Below are 18,581 nucleotides of genomic sequence, written 5' to 3'. Positions count from 1 at the left end.
AGTAAAGTTTTGTGAAACACAAGCAGAGAAAAACAGGAAATTAAAAAAAGGCTCTTTGTAGACGAGTGTCTCTGCCTTCATACTTAAACAGAAAAATGACTAAAGTCAGGAGTTAAAGTGGGTATGGCGAAGAAAAAAATCACTTAGATTTAAGTTGCAGTAATTTCTATTGATTCTATTTCTATAGGGCCAGTGGATTTCTTATATATGCAGGCTGTGATCAGCTGAGCTGCTCTGACATCCAGATTTAATTGACTTCAACAGGATTAGAGCAGATCATGTATCATGCTGTCTTTATACATCAAGGCGACTGAATAATCAGTTAAAATTTACATGTTCCCTGTTACACTGATAGTGAACACCACGCAGCACTTCAACCTACTACGTTACTGTAAACGTCACCACTGAACTGCAAACCAGTTTAACCTGCTCTGAACTACCACATTACTTTTACACGCTCTTTTACAACTCTGCTGATCTACAGATAAGCTTTTCAGGCCTGTCACATTGTTTTAGTCACATGTTCAGTTTTCTCAAAATGAGCAGGTTTTTTTTTTTTTTCCAAGAACACGTCATGCTGAAATATGGCAAGTTATTGGCTAATTGCTCTTAGGAAATCACCTGAGTGGTGCAAAAAAAGTATTTTACTAGTGCCTAGACAACATTTTAAATGGTTTCTTTGCCAAGTTGTTTGCTTAGTGTTGCCTTTTTAAGGCTTTAATGAACCATGATCTAAAATAAACGAGTCTGAAGAATTTTAAACATATAAAGAAATGATTGCTCGCTGTTCAAGATATTTTTGCTTCAGTTTGGAGTAGTAGTTCAATTTTTTTATTAGTCTATTAACTAGCAGGATTATGTGTTTTCTACCGTCTTTGATTGTACCCTACAATTTATGCATGTAACTTAGTCATTTAACCTTAGCAAGTTAGTGAGCAAGTAAGAACCTTGGTGTTTTTATCCAAATATATGAGTTGAGGTAAAATAAAACATGACAGCAACCAAAAGCCTAATACTGATGTATCTACATGTTACCTTTAACACCAGTATTTCTTACTTTTGTGGGTTGGATCATAATCGAAGTAGTTATCTTGGCAAGTTTCAATGTGATATTATATAAACTTAAATAATGCTTCACAAAAACTAAAAAATACAAAAACACATTTTCTGGCCAGTTCAAATGTCCACTTCAACAGCAATCCACTCAATTTATTAATAAAAAGCATGGCAGCTGTTGACGTTAGCATTTACACTAAAATATGAGCAAAATGAAAAAAGCACTGTCTTTGGTCAGGATAGTGTCGTAGAAGAAATATGTATGATAATGCAAAATCATTACATTTCAGAAAATAGATATTACAAATATTCTTACTTTAATTAATCCACAATGGAAGATTAATAGTTATATTAGAAAGTTCTTTCCTTCTTTTCACCTGTAATGCATCCCCTTACATTTGATTTGTACTGGAACACTTCAAGTCACACCCAGCCACAAACAGTCGCCACTGCTGGCGATAAAATCATAAAAGTTCTGAATACATGATCAAAACAAGACAGAAGCAATTTTCCGGGTTCCTGCCGATTTTAACGTGCCGTCTCATCCCCACAGGATAAAATGTGTTTACATTCCTTCTTGTTATGCAATAAAGAGGAGAGAGCAGGCCTACATGTTTCAGTCAGAGGAAAAACTCATGTTTGATACGTTTTCATGTTATTAGTGATGCTGGAAGCAAACATTCTTGGTCAATGCACATAAAAAACTTAAAAAATCATTCCAGTCTCCGATCTTTAAAGAGAATGTGATCATATAAGCTGTACAAAAATACCTTTAATACAACAATATTTTACACTTCCCACATCATAGAAAAAACAAAACATCAACCCTGAAGTAAACAACAAACCTGCGTGCCTATGAGGCAAGCAGAAGAAAGGCACTAACCCATGGCCTACAGAGCAGGTTTTGCCGGCTGCAGTTTTTCCAAACAACAGGCAGCACAGGTGTGGCACCGTCAGCAGCATTGAAAGGTAGTTGTGACACCTACAGTTCTGCTGTCAGGAGTGGAAAATTCCTGGTTTATCTCTGACTATTCATGCAAAACCCTTACAATGGCTCTAAAGCATTTTTAAGAGTGTTTAAGGGTCAATACAACAAAAAGACAGAAAAGCAATCATGTTTATTTACCCTGTTATAGATAGTTGGGTTTTATTTGAGCCACTGGCCTCGTGATAGACTTTCCCCCAGGGTGAGTCTCAGACAGGCTCCATTGTCTTAGATGTAAAGTTAAGAGACCAGATGGACGGACGCTCCTGTCCCAAATGTCTTACACACACCGTCGGCTGGTTTCGGCTCCAGCCACGCTATGACACTGCTTTGATAAGCCCCAACACAAATTTAGAAAATGAATGGAAGCAATTGTTGTAGAGCACAATACAAAAAGATGCAAATACATTATATATTTTTTTAGATTAGATAATATGGTTGCCCCTGACAATCAGTAGATATTTGCACCTTTCACTGCAACTGCTTTCAATGGATCAAAGTAGTATTTAATATTCCAACAACCTCCTTTGGATTAATCTACATCAGTCAGTCACCTCACTGCACTGAAAAAAGTCCAGACTGATCACTTCTCTGCAGCATGTAGCGAAAAAAGCACAAAGCAGAGAAGCTCCACTCCACAGTGAAAGGAAACACTGTCACATAGCACTGCTGAGCCCGAAACAATAATAGGCAGGTGATTTTAATATTGTGCCGGATCACTTTATATATAGACATATATGTTAAGCAGAGATTAAAAGACGGTATATAAAAGTTGTCTATTATCCTTGCATCTGATGCAGGGGCAGAAACCAGCAGAGATCCAGGTAGCTGCCTCTGTAACCAGACAGAAAACAGCTGGAAGACAAAGATGTCCAGCTTGCTTCCCTGAGACAACCAAGTCTGTCAGTGCAGTGTTAACCACTGGCCCAATATGTTCAAAAGGCAAAAATAAAGTGAAGATTTCATATTGTTATAAACTCACATTCCAAAGGTGGGCTTAGACTGTTAACCTTTGATGACCTGAGTTTAAACAAAAGCTTCAGTCCTCTGAGTCATGACTTAATTCCCAGTGTAACCTGTAACCATGTCTCCACCACCCATGTCCATCATCACATGTGGGCAGTCATAAGCAGACCTTTCTTCGATTGAAACACACTCCGTCTTTACCGAGTCGTCGCCAGAGTCATCATCCGTCCCGCTTCTGTCAGAAGCGCTGCTGTCCAAATGCGGTCTCTCTGCGTAGCAGGAGTTGCTAGGGTTGTAGTCGGAGCCAGCACTGCTGTTGTCTGCAGGCTGACCGGTGTCCTTGAGAAGAACAGTTTCCTCGGGGTCGTCCTGACTGCTGTCTAAGCTTTCGACAGAGATTCGACTAATGTGTGGTCTGGTTGGGTTGGGTGGATGCTTGCTCTGATTCCCTGCACTGTCCTTCTTCTGCAAGGTACAGGAACAGAAAAAGCATTTGGCACAAGGTTAAAAAAAACAAACAGCTAAAGCAACATCATGTCCTGCTTATTTTAGTTTAGTTTTTTATTTGACACCTTACCAGAGATGAAGGTAGAGTATCTGAGGGGTTAAATGTCCACGCCTTTAGCTTACAGATGCAAGCTGTTACCACAATGAGAACAAATAAAAGCAAGGTTGACAGCACAGCTGCGAGTATCATCTCATTGAAACCTGCTAAAAAAAACAAAACATACAAAAGGTTAATTCAGGCACAAAGTAAAGCTAAAACCAAACTAAACAAAAACAACATCAGTTGGTTCTAATTTACAAATCCAACCCATAAACTCATACAGGGCTGCATTTTTTAAACATCTTCAGCCTGCAGTTACTATCGATCTACCACCCCCAGTGAGATGCTTGCTGTGCGATCACATGCAACAGATGCTCAGGACATGTGCTCACAAATTAGAGACGTGTTCTGCCGGGATATTCTGCACCCCTAACTCTAGTACTCAGCGGATATTTTCAAGCTTCTATGTTGATTTTTGTGGTGTTTACATAAAAAAAAGAGTCTCTTCTGAATGCCCTCCCATCAAGTTAATCATGTAGAAAACATGGCCTTATGATGACTGAACGCAGAGCAGAGCATTCAAACATCTCAGACCAGGGGCGATTCTAAGATCAGAGCTTTGGGGGTGCTGAGCACCCAGAGCTGCTCAAGACAAACTTTACTCATCACGATGAGACTTCTTCCCTGTCTCTGTCAGTCCCTGCATCCTTAAATGTCTCCAGTTGTCCTGAGTTCCCTCTGGCTGTCTCCTTGGTGCATTTAAACCCCTGTTCCTCCCTGGCCTCATCATCTGTTGTCTTCATCTCCGTTATCAGTCATCATAATTTTACCATCTCTATGCAAGTCTGCAAATTTCTTTATTAAATCATAAGATTCTTAAATTCATCAAGTCTCTCTGTGCCTGGGTCCTCGTCACAAAACATGACATCACTGTTTTGTACATTTTAACACAATTTAATCCCCACATTTGTGAAAGAAAAACAAAACCATCAAAAATGATCAAGGTTATTTAAATGCTGCAAAAGAAGAATGGATTGGAATTAAAAAAAACAAAAAAAAACACACAAATCCTAACCTTAATTACTTTACTGGGGGAAAATGATGAATGGTGATCATAGTGAGTAAAAAGTAAACTGGGTGCATTTTTGGACAGAGATTCACTTTTAATGTGTATGTATAATACAATACAGATATATGAAAATAGACTCCAAAAATAGAGTCCTTGAAATCTACAAATTATTGATAAAAAAAAATTATAGAAATGGAGGCAACTTTGCCTATGGTACAATGTATGAAAATATATGATAATCATTATCAATGATAATCATACACAAATAGATTGTATTCAATTAGATGAAAAAATTACATTAATATGAAAAAAATATTATTAAGATCACTAATAAAAAAAAGTTCTCTCTCAGTGTACTTTCAACCAAAAGTCAAATAACCAAACCACATGAACATCTAATAAAAGATATAAATATTGAAACATTGATCCAACATTATCCTTTATTGACGGATCATTTGTTCTTACACTTTTACCTGAATGTTGCTCCTGGGTTTAATCTTGGCACATGCACATATGACAAAATAACCAGCTTCTTTCATTCCATTTCAAACAGGACAGTGGTAACAACAGCTGGCTAAGTTTTAGATTTTAAATAGACTGTATACATTTCAATGGGAGCAACAGGACAGTCAAATGTCTACTACACAGTAGGACGGATTGTAGGGTAGCAAACATTGTCGCAAAACACGTTTTCAACACTGCAGGTTGCCTGAGTGTAATGTTTTTCAGCTAAAAAGAAACATGGTCCGACTCCTACTTAACTATATAAAAAGTAACTGAAGGTTAAAGGCAGTTAACATGACCTGTTTTAAGCCAGGCACTTCCGCTCTGCTGCGTCTCAGCCACCATCGCTCTGGCAGCAACGGCACTAGAGCCAGTGCAGGGGAGAGGCGAGCTGGGGGGGGGGATCTATACTTTTGTTGTTAAAAGGTTACGTCTCAATCAAGTACTGTATGTTTTTTTTTATATTTTCAGTAGTGTGTCACACAAACAGCAAATATTGTCAAAAAAAAAAGAGTAAGAAATCTTTGGGGGTGCTTTGGTTCAAATGGGCTAAAATCGCCCCTGTATCAGACACTACTTAAAAGAATGTTTTATCTACAACTTAATGTCCTTTGGAAATCTATTGAACATGTAGTCACGCTAGCAAATTCTGACCATTTTTCATACCAGTATAGCACCAAAAACAAAAACAAGCCTCAGATCTCAGCAATGTTACATTAAAGTTTGACCAGTTAAAACGTGACCCAACCAGCCAACCTGTTCTCTTTATGCAAACCTGTGATGCCCTTAAATATATAATATAGTATAATATTCCCCAACATGTAAAAGTATTCCTTCTGTGTCTGCTTCATGAATTCTTTGGTAAACAGTGAAATTCATTTGCAGCAAACACTGTTAGGTGTCACCATAATAATATAGTTTACATACGTCAGTGTTTCAGTGTTTGTATCCCAACAATCTGGATATTGTATGAGATGCAAATCACTAAGGGTACAAAAATAATTCATGAATAGCTGGACCTTTAGTCACATTGCAATAATAGAATGAATGAGTTCCCACCCAGAGTTTGCATGAGGCCTGTGCAAATACTGAACTACTTCCTGTTGACAGATGTGCCTGTGCCTTTAGTTTCTCAACTGTGTTGGTCCTAAAACCACTAGTCTCTGTCCCACACCTCCAATAAATAAATAAAAATAAAAACACTTACATTGGGGAGGTGATACCGTGCATGTCTCTGTCTCTTTGAACTCCACCTGCTGAGCACCGGTCCTGACTAACAACCATCCGCTCACATTGACGCACTTCTTCACGCCCTCTTTGAATGACACAGTATTACATTGGCAGATTTTTTCATCTGTGCATGATGTTGTGCAGGCTCCCTGAAAGTCACAGAGGAATTTATTAATGTCTTGATTATTCAAGTTAATTACCAGAAATAATGCAGATTATGGTGTTTGTGACACGTAGCGCATTGGTGCTTTATTACCAACAGATGGACTGCTCCAACAAGTGTTTACGAAAATCATGTCTGGCTCCACGTATTAAATAAGTACTAGATAATATACAACATATTTATTCTTGATTTTCTTCCAGGAGGCAGTTAATATTGTCACTTCTCAATTTTTCAGATGTAGTTTACAACCAGCAAACTTTTGTCTGCAATAAAAAACACGAAGATGTTTTTTGCGTCCCAAAAAGCTTCCTGAAAATGATCTTACAGACTCATAACTGCTTCCCAGAGCACAAGGATGTGAATTTGATCAAAATCTTCACTATCAAGACTCATTTTGGTCAGGAATAAGGAAAAAAACCATCTGTACAGACCCAGAGAAACATTTGAGCCTTATCATGAAGGCGACATGGTCCATTATATAGCAAATAGCCTGTCTTGATGCATTCTCAATCATCCAGGAAAGTAAATCTCCAAAAAGTTGATTCTGTTCATCTGGACATAGCGTTTTGTGGGAGAAACGTTTCGTCACTCATCCAAGTGAAGCGTATGTCAGTATAGCAGCTGTACAGGAAGTGAAGTGAAGAAGTCACTTGGATGAGTGACGAAACGTTTCTCCCACAAAACGCTACGTCCAGATAGTCTGCATTTATCGCGCATTTATCAAATGATTGAACTAAAAGATTGAACATGGGAACTGTATTCTGTTATAACCAATAAACACGTCGAAACACATGAACCGGTCTCTTAAAAAGTGGCATGCAGCTTACATGTTTATTAATGTGTTGATTCTTTTCCTCATAAAGAATATGCAAGGCTTAAAATGAAATCACTACATCTTATAATTATCATCACGGTTTCATTTGTCAAAAAACATAAAAACACACAACAATGTTCAGCGGTATATGTCAGCCACCCCTTACCTGTTCATTTTTAACTGTAAAGTCGATTTTGTATTCACGCGTGTCCTTCTGTGCCATCTCTTTGTAGAACTTGAGGGGATTCTGGAAACTTACTGTGAACTTCTTCTCCTTCAGTTCTAGTTTTACAGGAGGGAACTCTAAAGAACCTAAGAAGAAGAGATATTTAAGCTTAATCTCCACCTCTCTCTCACTTAAACCAGGCTCTGCAAATGTTTACTAGCAGCATTGCTTACATCTTGTGTCGACTGTCCGTGAAAATTTAAAGGAAAAAGTATTTGACTTCTCAGCTTCAGACTTGATGCCATCCTGTACAGCTGCTACAGTGACATACATGAACCCGAGATATCCCTCATCCCCAGATTTCCAGATACAGTTGCTCAGGTCATACTCGTGATCTGTGGTTTCAAATGTACAATTCCTAAATAAAAAAAAACAAAGACAGATTAATCCCATGAATAATACTTTAAATATAGTGGAGGAAAGTTTAAGTTTCTCAAAAATAAAAAAGTGTTTCCAGAGTCTAATGCTGACAAACTGGAGCGCACAAAGCAACAGAACAAGCACAGCGGTGCATTTAGGCACCTTTATCACACAAAGTAAAATCCAAAATAAGTTTGAACATAATGTATTATAAAAGCTCTTTTCTTACCATGGATGAAGGGTTCCTCTAAAGATTTGTGGTTTGGTTCTGTAATCCCAGCCGACAGAGACCTTTACATTTTGGCAGCTCACTCTTACGTTTGTTGGAGGTAAAACTGCAAATAAGAAAAAGAGGAAAGAGACATTTATTTCATATATCCCGTTCAGAGCATTTTCCCCCAGACGTCAGATTTGATTTTTCTTTGGGAACTTTTCAGAAATTCGAAGAAATGAAGGAGAGAAATATTCAGCTTACCATCATTACTATAAATGGGGTGGACACAATAATAGAAACACCTGACTGCATCAGTGGCCCTCACACTCATTACATGGTTGAATCACGTAATCAAGACTTATTGTAGGGTTGCCTGGTTACACCCTCAGAGCTGAGGGGACATAAAACAACAACAACAACAACCTGCCACCTACAGTGGGGCAAAAAAGTATTTAGTCAGCCACCGATTGTGCAAGTTCCCCCACTTAAAATGATGACAGAGGTCAGTAATTTGCACCAGAGGTACACTTCAACTGTGAGAGACAGAATGTGAAAAAAAAATCCATGAATTCACATGGTAGGATTTGTAAAGAATTTATTCGTAAATCAGGGTGGAAAATAAGTATTTGGTCACCTCAAACAAGGAAAATCCCTGGCTCTCACAGACCTGTAACGTCTTCTGTAAGAAGCTTTTCTGTCCCCCACTCGTGACCTGTATGAATGGCACCTGTTTGACCTCATCATCTGTATAAAAGACACCTGTCCACAGCCTCAACCAGTCAGACTCCAAACTCCGCCATGGCCAAGACCAAAGAGCTTTCGAAGGACACCAGGAAAAGAATTGTAGACCTGCACCAGACTGGGAAGAGTGAATCTACAATAGGCAAGCAGCTTGGTGTGAAAAAATCAACTGTGGGAGCAATCATCAGAAAATGGAAGACATACAAGACCACTGATAATCTCCCTCGATCTGGGGCTCCACGCAAGATCTCATCCCGTGGGGTCAAAATGATCATGAGAACGGTGAGCAAAGATCCCAGAACCACACGGGGGGACCTGGTGAATGACCTGCAGAGAGCTGGGACCAAAGTAACAAAGGTCACCATCAGTAACACACTACAACGGCAGGGAATCAAATCCCGCAGTGCCAGACGTGTTCCGCTGCTGAAGCCAGTGCATGTCCAGGCCCGTCTGAAGTTTGCCAGAGAGCACATGGATGATACAGCAGAGGATTGGGAGAATGTCATGTGGTCAGATGAAACCAAAGTAGAACTTTTTGGTATAAACTCAACTCGTCGTGTTTGGAGGAAGAAGAATACTGAGTTGCATCCCAAGAACACCATACCTACTGTGAAGCATGGGGGTGGAAACATCATGCTATGGGGCTGTTTTTCTGCCAAGGGGACAGGACGACTGATCCGTGTTAAGGACAGAATGAATGGGGCCAAGTATCGTGAGATTTTGAGCCAAAACCTCCTTCCATCAGTGAGAACTTTGAAGATGAAACGAGGCTGGGTCTTCCAACATGACAATGATCCAAAACACACCGCCCGGGCAACAAAGGAGTGGCTCCGTAAGAAGCATTTGAAAGTCCTGGAGTGGCCTAGCCAGTCTCCAGACCTCAACCCCATAGAAAATCTGTGGCGGGAGTTAAAAGTCCGTGTTGCTCGGCGACAGCCCCAAAACATCACTGCTCTTGAGAAGATCTGCATGGAGGAATGGGCCAAAATACCAGCTACTGTGTGTGCAAACCTGGTAAAGACCTATAGTAAACGTTTGACCTCTGTTATTGCCAACAAAGGTTATGTTACAAAGTATTGAGTTGTATTTTTGTTATTGACCAAATACTTATTTTCCACCCTGATTTACGAATAAATTCTTTACAAATCCTACCATGTGAATTCATGGATTTTTTTTTCACATTCTGTCTCTCACAGTTGAAGTGTACCTCTGGTGCAAATTACTGACCTCTGTCATCATTTTAAGTGGGGGAACTTGCACAATCGGTGGCTGACTAAATACTTTTTTGCCCCACTGTAAATGTTGTTTTGTTTTGTTTGGGAAATTCTTCTGGGAAATTTGCGCACAGGAACTGACGTTTCATCATATCCACACCTCTGCTTGCTGCGTGCTGTTAGTGGGGTGGATGCAGTTAGTGGGGTGGATGTTGTTAGTGGGGTGGATGCAGTTAGTGGGGTGGATGTTGTTAGTGGGGTGGATGTTGTTAGTGGGGTGGATGCAGGGTTTTTTTTGTTAGTTTTATACCAAAGAAAACATTTGTTATAATTTCATACGTGCTGTCAGAGCTGGATTAACACATTTATCATTGGAGCCAATCAGATCTGTACAGACACGAACAGTCTATGCAGTTACCGTGTCGCTGTTCCTGTGTCGGATTTCACAAGAGGGGGAGTGTTAACACATACTTTCTCTCAAGGTAAACTTACAATGGCAGATAAAGCTCTTGTTTTTCTGGTTTCTCTCCAGCATTTCACGTTGTTACTCAGTAGCTGTCTCACCTGTTTTGAGTCTTAAAGGGCGTGAACATCAACATTTAAGCAAAACAAGGATCCAAAGGTAATTGTCAAAAACGTTTGGTGTGGGCGGAAAAGGTACATTTACAGCCTTTACTGATCCATGCAAAATGAAAACCAAACTCGGAAAGCAAAGATAACTTTAAAGCAGAAATAGTGAAAGTTAATTACACCAGGAACATGATGCTGTCCATAACTACCAACCAAAACAATGACACTGTGTGGACCACAGAAAGTAGGCGCTACAGAAACTTTGACATTTATTTTTTTGTGGGCTTTCTAATTATATTCAAGAAAAGATTATCTCTATGCATTTTATACAAATTTCACACAACAGTAATTTAGTTAGATAAACAGCACTACAGTCCAGAGGAAAATATACACTGCACAAAGTGTTTAGCGACTGGAGAACTACATCCAGTATCAAACACTTCCACATCAGGTTCCAACCAAAATGTATAAACTGCTAAATCTTTAGAGCTTATTGTGTTTACTGCTGGTATCAACAACTTATCAGTCTTTGAACTTTTTGCAAAATCGTATAATCTTTGTTGAAAAATATCACGAGTGTGTGCTTCACAGGACAACAGCTCAGGTTCAAGTTCCTCGACTCCATCTGCAGTAGATGAGTCATCCATCAGCCACAGACAACAATCAAAGGTGTCAGGCGACTTAAAAAAGAATAAATACACACACGGCTGCAGAGTTTGCTTCAAAGTTAAGTGTGCAGTTGACCCTCAGTTAACTTGACCTGTTGTGTATATTTTCTAAATTTAACGGCATCTTTTGTCTTGAATATGTTTACCTGAACACACAACTCATCACACCACTCACAAAGTCATCACGGACTGTGCTGCAGCTGATCGCTTTGTCCTAGAGTCAGCTAACAACAGGGTCATCTGCATACTTTTAACATGATCCTGTTGCCATACCTGCTGTGGCACATAGCTATGTACAGGATAAATAATAGCAAAAGCACACATCCCCGTGATTGAAATGAGTTCTATTAATCTGGACTCAGATTCCTGTTAGTTAGAAAGTCAAGAATCCAGGCCTTGAGATTGTTATTCTAAATGTTTAAATGTTGTGAGAGACTTCTGAGGTGAAACTGTGTAGAGTAATAGAGCTTTGATTGAACTGTTAGTTAGATCATAGTTACAGAGTTACTCTTCTACTCACTGAAGAGCAACAGGGTTTCCATTTTTCTTTCCTGTACACCAGTTTTTATGTTCTTGTTGGAGGCTGTCTTATTTCCTATTAAAAGTAGTAGAACTATTATTCTATTGCTATTATGGGAAATTACTGTACATCTAGGAATATGAGTTGTTACAGCTAAAGTTAAATGAATGAATCATTCCAAAAGGGCAAGAATTAACCTGCCACTTACGATCCCATTAGATGTTATTTCATAATCCTGCACAGAGTTCATGTGTATGACGGATGGTGGAAACATGAGACGGTCCCGTGTTTAAGAAAGTTGGACGACTATAGAAATGATCAGTTTTAAAGATTTTGTCTGCTGTCTAATGCTTGATTCATACTACGGCCCTAAAGTGCAGCTGTAAACCTTTTAAAAGCTAAAAAACAACACAAACAAACATATATTCTGATACCATAGGGTCAAAGGGTCAGGGGGTATTTTTTGCGGTCATCATTAATGATGACTTGGCCCAACACAAGGTTAAATCAAAGAATTTCCCACATTACTGTTCGTCATTTCAGGTGATATTTGAGACCTCTTTGAAAAAGAAAAACAATAAAGTGATGTTGATGTGAACACACTGAAAGTTAATGACTGCAGTTCACGGCCAAACAACCTCATCTCAAATGTGTCGGATGTGGTGGAGGTCAGATTGTTTGTGTAGGCCTGTCAACTTTCAGAGAAAACATTTTTCTTGATGGACCTGCGTTGGTCATATAATAATTATAATGTTTGAAATTCCAGTGAACGCCACCAAACCACAAACAAACATACACGTATTTGATTTGATGAATCAAAGCTTGAGGACGAGGACATCAGAGGAATGTCATCAACTGACTCGTTCAGTTCTGGGGAATACGCACTGTGGCTGGTACAGAGCAGGTTTATCATGACCTCACCCTCTTTCACATACAGTTTGCAAACACTCACAGTGCCCATAGTTGACCTTTGTTTTATAAGGGAAGTTTAGTGTTGCAGTTGATCAAAATTAGCTGATATGTGGTTCAGCATTGAAGAATGTCAGTGCGCCACAGCAGGACCGGTTAGCTGTGTTCCTATAAATAGAACGACAAAGCATCTAAGAGGGAAATGAGAACCTAAGCAAAAGGTTTTCCACTAAATGAAACTGTTCTTAAAAGTTTCTGTGAAAAGATTTGAAGCAAGCAGGGACAGAGCTACCTGATTACTAATTAAACTGATTGTAAAACGGCCACAATTATATGAACATCACCTCAGACACAGCCCTCAGCAGCAGCCTGGACCTTGATCACATTTATACCTTTATATTTTCGTTGTATCACAAAGTCTAACAACACGTAACATTCCCAAACACACCCACACCCATCTTTTCCTTAAATCATTAACAAATCGCTATCAACTTAGCTTCTGCTATCAAAACTAGCAGGTGTGGAGATGAGTTCCCAGAAACAGTGATTTGAAATAATAATAACGACATCTCACAGACACTGTCCTGCCTATAGTGGCTGGAGCAGTCTTCCAGAGAAAGGGTGTGTGGCAACAACAGCAACAAAAAAAGACGTCCAGTCTGAACAGCATTGCTTGCTCAAGCAAACTCATCAGAACAGCAGATCCTTTAATCTTCAAGAGCTTAAAATGTCAGCAAGACATCTACAGGTAGCTCTGTAACTGTTAGAGTAATAGTACACACAGAAAAAAGGGGCATGAATCCAACCTTCACTAGAAAAATTTGCTATTCAAAAAGAACTACAGCTTTCCAGCAGCCATACAGGAAAAGACCGGGTGTATTGACAGAATGTGCTATGGACAGACGAGTCAAAGGCTGTAAATGTTCTGTTTTAGGAACAGGACAGCTTGCAGTCATTCCCTTAACCATGAATACACCATGTCAGAAAGTGTTTGAGGATAATGAGAGATCACCTGTCAAATAGATGAGGTGCTCTCAAGAACAGCACAAAATTCCCATTTTAATTTCCCAACAGCAACCAAAAAATACATTCAGGGTTATGGAAGGGCCTGGTCAACACAAGTCCCACTGTTGGGGAAATATGGAAAGGACAACACACGTAAGAAAACCCTCAAACATCTTAGAAATCAAGGGGGAGAGGTCCAAAACTCCAACAGGTGACATTAAAGACCAGTGTAACATTTTGTTCAATTAAATTGAATTAATTTAATAAAAGATTTTCCTTTAGATTTCAAATGTCTCACCTCAAAGAGATTCAAAGAGGATAAAGTGTTTGATTATCCAAATGTATTAGAAAAGTGACAGCACACTGCATAAACACGTTACCTATGCTTTTAGCATGCCAATTTCATTAACCTTCACACGTCTTTTGGGTGTTGTAATAACTTTTAAGTCAGTCTTTACATATTTGTAGCAGTTTGATTGTTACTTTTATCACCATATTTTTGTCACGTGCAACAATGTCCACTATTTTCACATGCCAGGAACTTTAAATTACATGGTAACATAAATAAAACTGTATTAAGTGAACGTATGATTAATGATTGCCCTTAAAGCAGCGCAAAACAGATCAACTTTGTACGTACTCTTCGGTGTATAAACTTGTCAATTTTATTGAACCCAAGGTTTGAAAAAACAGTGATTCTCAGATAAGTACTTAAAAGGGTCTACATACCACTCACAGCAGAAACCCCGCTGATCAGAAGGAGCAGAACAGTCAACTCATCGCTCAGAGACATCGTTCCCACCTCGAGGCTGTGATAGCGACTATTTAAATTAAACTTCCTCTTCAGAGCCGAGGAGGCAAATAAAACGAATAAAACGTCAACTTGCCCTCATCGAGAAACAGACTTGTCACAACAACACGTGTAATTTCTCATCTGCGAGTTTATAAAAAAAATCTTTTATATTTCACCACAAATCTGCCGATACGGACTCACATCATTAACAACTCCTACTCCGGCATGTGTCTAAGCGCATACAACCGACCACATTTACCTGGAAAACACCTAGGCGACGTCAACGGAAGACGCACTTGTATTTTCAAAACAAAAGCTTTAGACAGCGCACACATTTTCTCGATCACTTGACGCGCTTTTCTCAAAACAGTTTTCATAACACAGGTATTTTTCACAACATAGACTCACCCTTTTCACATCAGCTCTCCGATCAATGAATGAAAACATTTTAACACCAACAACGTTTTAAGACTTGGGCACCATTTTTTTTCCAAAAAAACCCCCAAAAAAGCCTATTGTGGAGAAATAAAAGTTAAGAAAAAAGTTCAGACATAGAAGTGAAATGTAACGGATTTATTTGAAACTTTAGAGAATTCCTGAAATCAAAAAAGCAAATGTGCATGTGCAAAAACAGACAAAAAGTCTACAGAAGTATGCAGCTCGTTGATGCAAAATATTGAATCAGACATGTCAGCAACACAAAGCGTGTGTGTGTATAAACATTATGCACTTTATGTGCATAATATTAAGTATATATAGATTATTATTATTAAATATAGGTAATATACATTAATTGCTTTAGAGATTAAAAAATTGTCTCTGGTTGGGCAGGTCACGTACTGGGTGAAGGTGGGCAGTACGTAGTACACGTAGTAAGTAGAAGGAAGTTTACAGTTTTTCTTGATTCACATGTGTACATGCATTCATTCATATATTATACTTAAAGCACCTGCTCCATCCGCAAAGCCACCACCATTGTGGAGGACCCGACACACACCTCTCATACACACTCTGCACTCTGCTGCCTTTTGGAAGGAGGTACGGGAGCATTCGAGGCCTCACTGCCAGTGACAGTGGACTGACACACACACATACCTTCATACATGTCACTACCAAGCATCTCTCTCTTTCTTACATGCACACACACACACACACACACACACTCCTCTCCTGTCTAGTGTTGCACTGCCTTGTCTTGTTTTTTTTTTAGCAATATTTGGACATTACTTTACGTAGTCCTGTGTTTGTCTGTTATATGTCAGGGTCTCGGAGGAATGTTGGCTCTGTACTGTACATGGTTGAAATGACAATAAAAGCAACTTGACTTGACTTGACTCACTCATCGACCACTTTAGTGGGTAAATTAAATCCCTTTTTGCTCTCAGAGCTGCTCACAGTTTGTCTTAAACGCTTTGGTGTAATGCTCACAGCAGAAAAATTCTTCCGACTACTCTTAATCATAGTCCTTCAAATCAGTTACACATTTTTTCACTCACATTAGCCTTTCTTATTGTTTTTGTACACACTATTGTTTGTTCTCTGTACGCTTCACTACGAAAGATATTTATTAAAGATATTTATTAAAGATATTTATTACTGCGTCGATGCACTTCTCACTTGAATCTGACAACTCATTGAAACATTTCTCAGTCACAACTCTAGATCGTTCACCTTCTTGAGTACTGTGCAGCATTGCATTTGTGTTTTCAATCAGAGTACTTCAAACTTTTTGAAAGAGCAAATACAACAACAAACTGTCAGTGGTAAAAGTGAAACTGATATATAAAAAGTGCCTTAATTCTTTGTGGTACAAATTCAGGTAGGTGTGGGGAGCATTTCTCAGAGATTTTGCTCCATATTGACAGGATTGCATCACACAGTTGCTGCAGATTTGTCAGCTGCTCATCCACATTTCTTCTTTGACCACATCATGCCAGAGGTGCTCTACTCTGGGGCGATCGTGGCTCAAGAGTTGGGAGTTCGCCTTGTAATCGGAAGGTTACGAGCCCTGGCTTGGACAGTCTCGGTCGTTGTGTCCTTGGGCAAGACACTTCACCTACCGCCTACTGGTGTTGGCCAGAAGGGCTGATGGCGCGATATGGCAGCCTCGCTTCTGTCAGTCTGCCCCAGCCTACAACTGTAGCTGCCTCCACCAGTGTGTGAATGGTTGGATGACTGGATGTGTAAAGCGCTTTGGGGTCCCTAGGGGGGACTAGTAAAAGCGCTATATAAATACAGGCCATTTACCATTTACTACAGCCCGACTGAGGTCTGGGGACCTTTGAGGAATTAAAGCACAGCGTTCTCCAATCTTCTGTTGGCCAATTTGGTGAGTCGGTTTGTAATGTAGCCTAAATTTCCTGTTCTTAGCTGACAGACACGCCCCCGGTGTGGTCTTCTGCTGCTGTAGCCCAGCTCCTTCAAACCTTTTTAACATATGTCAGAACACAAATAGTCAGTCAATAACTTGAACTCTGTGATGAATGGATAAAAACCTTTCACTGCCCTTTTTTAAAATGAGTCCTTAAAATGTTTTTTTTTCTCTCATAACCTTACTGACATAAAGGGAGGCCTAATACAGAGTAAAAATTGTTCAGACACGAAAATTAAATCTGAAGGATTTTCTGCAGCTTTACAAAACTGATGAAATGGAGAAAATCAAAATGATACTCGTGAAACTGTATGCATCAGAAAACAAAAAAGAAAATATATAAATCTGAGAACATAGCACTAATTACTGTACAGTCAAATAAAGCCACGCTACACACCTTCTGCAACCACTTTATTAGGTACGCCTGTTCCACTGCTCATCCCAATAATCCTTTTACATCAGCAGCAACTCAAAGCCTTTAAAGCATGTAGACATGGTCAAGACAGCTTGCTGCATTTCATACTGAGCATCAGAATAAGGAAGAAAGAGGATTGAATCATTAATCTCACACAGCCTGATTTTCCTGCACAGCCATTTACATGGAATGGTCTGAAATGAGAAAAATCCAGTTATCCAGTTCCAAGATATCTTTACCCAGCAGTTCTCTCGGTAAATGTACAGTCCTGATCAAAAGCTTAAGAGCACTTGAAAAATGGCAAAAAAAATCTTATTTTGCATGGTTGAGTCTTAGCAGGGTTTGAAGTATAGCTTCAACATGCAACAAGAAGAAATAGGAGTGAGACAACACATTTTTTATGAGCATGCAATTTATTGAAAAAAACGCTTAAACTGAAACAGGCAGCTGATCAAAAGTTTAGGACCACATGCCTTTAAAAGGTCAAATCTGTGCAAAAATGTGGATTTATTGCCATTTTCTGTAAGGTCGTCACACTGTCATGATGTTCTGATGGCAAAGTCAAAAAGCCTTCTCCTTTTGGAACATGGGCGAGTTGTTGAACTGCATAAGCAGCGTCTCTTGGAGCGCACCATTGCTGCTGAGGTGGGACGCAGTAAGACATTCATTAGGATTTTCTTAAATGATCCTGACGGTTATGGAACAAAAAAGTCAAGTGGAAGAACCCAAAAAAATTCACCAGCACTGAGCCGGAGTATCCAATTGGCTGTCGGGCTGTTGGGTGCCGACTGCAGCTCCATAACCATCAGATGGCAACTGAGACTGAAGACTGGTGCAGGGGCGTGCAACATCTGACTATGTCCAGATGTTGCAGAGAGCATCCCTGATGACTGAGAGCCCTCGTCTGTGTGGTAACCACTGGGTTTTTCAACAAGACAACGCAGCAGCACACAATCCCGCAGGATAAGGGACGTCTTCCAGGAGAATACCATCACTCTTCTGGACCATCCTGCATGTTCCCCTGATCTAAATCCAATTGAGAACCTTTGGGGATGGATGGCAAGGGAAGTTTACAAAAATGGACAACAGTTCCAGACAGTAGATGCCCTTTGTGCGACCGTCTTCACCACTTGTTCCCACTCACCTCATGGAAATGCTTGCATCAAGCATACCACAAGGAATTATTGAAGTGATCAATAATAACAGTGGAGCTACTCATTACTGAGTTCATGTTTGAAACT

General features: G+C 39.5%; 1 protein-coding gene across 1 annotated transcript; it reads right to left on the bottom strand.

The window, feature by feature from the left end:
- Positions 1 to 2,739: 2,739 nt before the first annotated feature.
- Positions 2,740 to 14,786, bottom strand: ifngr1 (interferon gamma receptor 1). Its single transcript, XM_035914488.2, has 7 exons — positions 14,491 to 14,786; positions 8,150 to 8,255; positions 7,734 to 7,918; positions 7,501 to 7,646; positions 6,335 to 6,506; positions 3,585 to 3,718; positions 2,740 to 3,472 (listed from the first exon to the last, which is right to left on the bottom strand). The coding sequence occupies exons 1-7, from the start codon at positions 14,552 to 14,554 to the stop codon at positions 3,101 to 3,103; spliced, it is 1,179 nt and encodes a 392-aa protein (XP_035770381.2). The 5' UTR covers positions 14,555 to 14,786; the 3' UTR covers positions 2,740 to 3,100.
- Positions 14,787 to 18,581: the final 3,795 nt, after the last annotated feature.

The sequence above is a fragment of the Neolamprologus brichardi genome, chromosome 6 (assembly GCF_056152115.1).
Source record: "Neolamprologus brichardi isolate AB-2024 chromosome 6, ASM5615211v1, whole genome shotgun sequence".
In the NCBI taxonomy this organism is placed as follows: domain Eukaryota; kingdom Metazoa; phylum Chordata; class Actinopteri; order Cichliformes; family Cichlidae; genus Neolamprologus; species Neolamprologus brichardi.
This window is presented reverse-complemented; position numbering and strand designations above follow the sequence as displayed.

Bases quoted from the DNA above. Each gene is read 5' to 3' on its own strand.
- ifngr1 (XM_035914488.2), bottom strand. From the start codon at position 14,554: ATGTCTCTGAGCGATGAGTTGACTGTTCTGCTCCTTCTGATCAGCGGG. The intron at 7,647-7,733 runs GTAAGCAATGCT...TCTTCTTCTTAG, and splicing joins ACGGACAGTCGACACAAGAT to GTTCTTTAGAGTTCCCTCCT. The intron at 6,507-7,500 runs GTAAGGGGTGGC...TGTGACTTTCAG, and splicing joins TTACAGTTAAAAATGAACAG to GGAGCCTGCACAACATCATG.